At 44.4% G+C, this 6,028-nt stretch overlaps 1 protein-coding gene across 3 annotated transcripts in view; it reads right to left on the reverse strand.

The window, feature by feature from the left end:
• Positions 1-3,163, reverse strand: part of IFNGR2 (interferon gamma receptor 2) — a 44,851-nt gene extending 41,688 nt beyond the window's left edge. Inside the window, exon 1 of one of the 3 annotated variants that reach the window (XM_030578927.1) lies at positions 2,897-3,163. In XM_030578927.1, coding sequence (XP_030434787.1) covers positions 2,897-2,966 — 70 coding nt within the window. In that variant the 5' untranslated portion in view covers positions 2,967-3,163. Of the gene's footprint in view, positions 1-2,628; positions 2,784-2,896 lie in introns of those variants that run through there. The other 2 variants (XM_030578944.1, XM_030578936.1) reach the window with 2 other exon arrangements.
• Positions 3,164-6,028: the final 2,865 nt, after the last annotated feature.

A 6,028-nucleotide genomic window follows, 5' to 3' on the forward strand; every position in this document is an offset into this window, starting at 1 on the left:
TGAAGTACAAATGGAAAAGCTGATTTAAATCAAGTGAAAAGTCTTGATTTAAATCATTTGATTTTTAAACACAGATTTAAATTGTTTTAAATTTAAATAATTTTCATTTAAATCTGCGGTACTTCATTATAACAATCTTTTCATTTCCATGGAATTGACCATTTTGTGTTTAGCATTTTCTTTTTAAAATCAAATACAAGGTTATTAAAATATAATTCCAAGCATCCAGTACTTAAGTCTTCTTGAAAAGGGAATGTCTGAAGAGAGTTCAACTTAATGTAGATTGCAAGATGCCGCAGACAGGAAACCTGGACTTGTTATATGTTTGTAATGTGCCAGACCCACATTTAGTGTCATTTTAAAATAACTTTTCTCTCAGAAAAAGGAGCATTTACAAAGGAAGGAACAAGTTATTGTTTCTGGACTTCAGAAACTTCTGACATAGTCCAGATACAACTAAAGATTTATTGTTTTCCTCAAAAGTAATTCCCCAGGTTCACCACTGAGAACACTAAAGATACTACAAGATAAATGTGAATAAGTGAATGTAAGAGTAAAAAAAGAGAGAGAGTTTTGGGTAATAGTTAAGGTTTGAAGAAAGTACTCCAACATTATCACCTGGCAGCAAATCCATCAAAACAGAACAGTCTAATTCTAGATCTTTATATCAGACAGATCATGAACTTGATCATGAAGCAAAATAATCACCTTTGAGAAGCAATACGTCAGAGTACAGTTAGATTTAGGCAGTGGCACAAAATAGAAATTCAGGAGTCAGAAATCTATGCAACATAGTTAGGCAGAGTTCAATTTTTATTTTTTGAAAATTTCAATAATAGAGAAGTAAAGCTTTTTTTGAATGTTTATCAAGTTAACTTTTCATAATTGCAGAAAATTATGAGAGATGGGGTCACACAATAGTTATTTAGTGACAGATACTGAGATTCAAAAAGTTAAAGCTGTTAAACTTTAAAACTGTAAAAAACACAAACTGTCAACATCACACCAAAAATATACTAAGTAAAAATCCTCAGATCAAACCTTAATTTCTCAAACGGCGTTCCCCCTATATTGCCTATCTGTACATTTCAATTATTATTGAGGGAAATATTTTTTGTTGGTTTGTGTTTATATGCTGAAATCAGTGTTTGACGTTTACTGATAAATTCTTCCAACCCTAAACATAGTCAAATTTCATTTTTCACTTATGTTCTCTCAGACCTAGACTTTATCCACATTTGAACATTGTAACAAAGTTTCAATAGCAATTCTTCATATATCTAACTGCTCTCTCTCACACACACACACATACCTGTTTTAACCTACAATTTTGGAATTGCATACCAAGCTAAGGGAGCACGTGCTAAACGGCAAATTATTGTGAAATGGAACTGGTTCTATGGAACACTATAAAGGAAAATACCCAGCTCAGATGACTGAATTTAATCATCTAACAGGTCTTAATTTCTGTGGCACTTAATTATCATTATCCAAATTTAGTATCTGATAACTCACACACAAAACAAAAAATAACCAAAAATCCAAAGAACATGATCACTATACAAAACTGGCTCTAATTTCAAAGAATATTTTACTGGTTTTGTTTACTACAGTCTGAGATTGTGAAGAATGCAACTGCAAGTCAACTGGGTTAAAATATCCCAAATTAATAAATGCAAAAATAAGTCTGCCATCCATTATTGAAACAGATGGGGGGGGCATAGAACGAGAGCGCTAAAACAGAGAAATACACACCCACAGCACAGACAAACACAGCTAAGTATAAAACAGAACAATGAATTTCATAGGCAAGACACACACCATTTTAAATGGCCCCTTTGTGCATCTGTTTTGCATTTATTTGAGTCATCATATGTTGTTACATATTATTCAAGTATTGCTACACTGTATTAATACACAAAATGTCAGATCAATGAGTTCCTTCCAGTATTTAAAATTTCTTTGATTTCTTCTATCAATTTGAATATCAAAACATAGTTTTATGTCTCAAAATGTATCCAACACTTAGCCTGTTAGCAATAAAAGCAAAATTACACCTGGGAAGCATGGCAGGCAAACTAGAATACACTCCTCAGCTTTCCAGCCCCTCCCCGTGAGGATGCTGGAACAGCTTGCTGCAAGGCATGAGTTGCAGCGGGGGTTTCCGCCCCTGATGTTGGGATAACCAGGCGGCTGCACTGTAACATCACAAGTAAGAATGACGTAGTTCAATTAGTAAAATGTTTACAGACAAATTGAAATCCAAAGAGATACATAGCTTAGCCATTTCAAAAAATAAAACTTAGAAAGGGGAAAGGCCTCTCTGCCACAGAATCCTGGCTCTACCATGGTTTTAGAGCAGCAAAAATCCATTCCCCAGGTACAAGCACGGTGCATCACTGTGTAAAGAGACGTAGCATTTTTATAAATTAGCAACTGTCAAGACGTCACAGGGGAGGAGAGCTGCCCGTAGTGTATACGAAATACAGTAACATTTTAAAACCAGCCATTAAGTTTGAAAATAAAAATAAAGGCGAGCGATGTCCCCAGAACATACAACCCCCCCTGCCCTCCCGCCAAACGATTGTCCCCGGGCGTGAACTGAAAATCGGGGGAGCCTTTGCTCACCGTAACACATCGCTGGCTTCATCTATCCTTTTCATAGCCTTCGCGCAGGGAAATGCGTCCCCGGCAGCTTTCCTACTAACCACTCTCTGAAACCTCCCCGAGGGGCTCTCTCACCCCAGCGCCAAGGACTCGCCCCAGGCAGATCGCTACTAAGGCCTGGTTTCCTGGCGACCAGGGACTCTGCAGCAAAACAAGCCCCCGCCGGCCATGCTGGCTACACGGGCCAGAGCCCCCCGCACACAGCCCCGGGGCGCCCCCCGGCACCTACCTGCAGCTGAGGGCTCGGGCAGGCTCGGCAGCAGCAGGCAGAGGAGCAGCGCGGCGCCGGGGCGCGGCATGGCCGAGGTCGGGGCGCTGGTGCTGACCGGGTGGGCTCTGCTCACGGTGCGCCGGCTCCGAGCCCGGGCGGGTCACTGCGTGCAGCGCCTGGGACCCACCTCTTCCCGGAGCTCCGACCCACGGGCGGGAAGGGGCGGCGGCCAGCAGTGCCCCTCGGCAGGGAGGAGCCGCGCAGAGCCCGCGGCGGGATAGGGGAGCGGGCCCCGGGGAGGCTCGGCGCAGCGCCCCCTTGGCAAAGCCGGGGACCCCGCGCGGGCTGCTCGGACGCCCCCGGCGGCGCGGCGTGGGGGGAGCGGGGCGCTCAAGGGCTCTCGCCCCCAATTGTGACGCGGCTGCGGAGCCCGGGCGGCCGGGCCAGGCTGTTCCGGAATAACCCTGCGGTCGGGCGCAAGCCGCGCCCCGGGGCCCAGCGCGGGTCCCTGCTGCACAACAGCCCCCTCCCGCCCCGGCCTGTGGCGGCGGAGAGAAGCGGGGGCCTTGCGGTACTTCCTGGTGCACCAGCTACCGCAGCCCTCGCCCTCAGCCCAGCCACAGGAAAGGCGGGACTGGGGCACACCCAGCTTGCCGGGCGGGCCGCTCACTGGTACTGACCCGCCTCAGGCATCTTCCGAGGGTGCTGAACCCTTTGGGGAAATGACCCTGCCCGCGAGGGAGCGCCCCAAGGCCTCCGGCGGCTTCTTTGTCCGGTTATTTGCTTGCTAATTGCGGTTGCAGTAGTCCCGGTGCGCACGTGTAACCCTAAAATTAACGCTCTTCCTGGTTCACAGAGACACCCGGCCAAACTCCTGCTGGTAAGGCCCAGGCGCCCAGCCAGAGCACTAGACTACATTGCCTCGCCTTTTCTTAAACAAACAAAAATGTGTGAGTTTACGGGAAAGTTCAGCTTTAGACTAAAACCAAGCATGGAGCAGTATAGTGTGAGCAGGTGAAAACTGGTGGTGACAAAATAGAAGTCTCAGCAGTAAATTCAATAACAAAAGTGTTTATAGGGTATTGTTTTATATTATAGCACACAATATAACCGTGTAAGATGAGAAAATATATAATGGATGAAGAATAAAATTGTAGGCCCCAATCCTACAATAAGCAGATCCAGTTCTGTGGATGACATCCCTCTGGTGTGCAAAATCCCATTACAGGTCCACCGCAGGTAGGGGTAGATTTTTTCCTTTAAACTGGCAGAAAACCAAACTTTTGAACAATCTGGAATGTGCTAAATGAACCTGATTTAATAGAAGCAGTAGTAATGAGGAGACCAAAAGTGCCAACTACATGCAACTTATTTAGTAGTTCTATAGTTATTCTATGGTTTGAGAAATAAAGACACACATGCTCTGGTTATCATGACCACACGTGGTATAAGCTTACAGAGGAGTGTGCAGTATTGTGTATAGATTTGTGGTTTAAGTGAGAAAATCTTGCATCAGGTGGTTAAAAAGTCCCTTTGCTTTCACTTGTTGCATCTGGCACACTGCAAACACGTGGTTATATTTTAACCACACACCTTCACTAATGTTATTGATTACACACCGACAGTAAACAAGGGTACTGGAACAATTTTTATAATGGAGGTGTTGAAAGCCACCCCCACACGGCTAGTTCCAGCACCCGTGATAGTACATTTATACAAACCCTGGGTAATTTTGAAAATCAGAGTTCCTCCCAACTCAGATACTATATTGCTAATTGTAATAAAAATAACAATGATCAAAAAATAAATTCACAGAGCAGGAATCTGAATTTTGCAGCCTTAATGCAGTTCTAGCATCTTCAACAACTTTAATAAAACCCGCTTAGACTGCACAGGTCAGGTTTAAAGGTACATCCATTGAGTGGAGGCATAATGCTCTTCAGAATAAACACCAACAATAATAGTGAATAATAGGCATTGCTTGATTAAGAAAAAAACCCCAAGGTTTTGCTGAGACACAAGTCTATCTGTCTATAGGTAATTAACTTATATGGCCCTCACCATTCACCTTCAATGGTCCCTTGAAATATGTGCTAACTACTTATGCTAAACAATCTGCTCGACCTTGTATTTATCTGTGACACTCTGAGGGCTTGGCTTCATGTGCAGTGCTCCAGCTGTGCTGCTATAGCACTTTAGTGAAGATGCTGCTACACTGATGGGAGAGCTTCTCCTGGCAGCATAGTTAATCCACCTCCCCAGGAGACAGGAGCTATGTCAATTGGAGAAGCTCTCTCGCTGACATAGTGCTGTCTATATGGGGGTTAGGTCAGTATAACTATGTTACTCGAGGTGTGGATTTTTCACATTCTTGAGCAACGTATTATACCAGTATAGGTCTGTAGTGTAGACCTGGCCTGAGTACACTTCCTAGATATGAAGAGCTCTGTGTGAGCTGAAAAGCTTGTCTCTGTCACCAACAGAAGTTGCGCCAGTAAAAGAGATTACCTCACCCATCCCCTCTCTCTCTCTCTAATATCCTGGGACCAATGTGGCTGCCACAACACTGCATTAATTAATATTAAATGACAGTCATGTGCCTAAATACACAGACAGTACCATAACATGTTTTGCCTGCTTCCCCTGTCTGCGCTGAACGCCCAATGAACAGTAACATAAGATCAAATGCAGCACCACCACCACGAGCAGATGCAACACTGACTTCAGTAAGAGTTGCAACTGCTTAGGAATTTGATAGGATCTAGTACCTCATGGGTGAACGATCAGTATGTATTTATAAGGAGACTATATTTGTAGGTATGACACTCCTGTTCTTACTACAAAAGGGACCCCATCTCTTTGAATGTATTTAGTCCAAGGGCATAGAAGCAAACCACACACAACAGCTGTACAAGTAATGACAAGAGCACAGCAGCCAAATTAACAGAGAGTATCCTGACCGCTGAGCAAGAATAACCCGGAGGTGCTTTAGGGCTTGGCTACACTGGAGAGTTGCAGCACTGGTGGTGGGGTTGCAGCACTGCAACTTAGTAACTGTCCATACCTGCAAGGCACATCCAATGCTGCAACTCCCTGGCTGCAGCACTGGCTGTACACCTGGTCTGCTGGGGTGATAACGATTGCAGGGCT

Source organism: Gopherus evgoodei, chromosome 1 (assembly GCF_007399415.2).
Source record: "Gopherus evgoodei ecotype Sinaloan lineage chromosome 1, rGopEvg1_v1.p, whole genome shotgun sequence".
NCBI lineage: Eukaryota > Metazoa > Chordata > Testudines > Testudinidae > Gopherus > Gopherus evgoodei.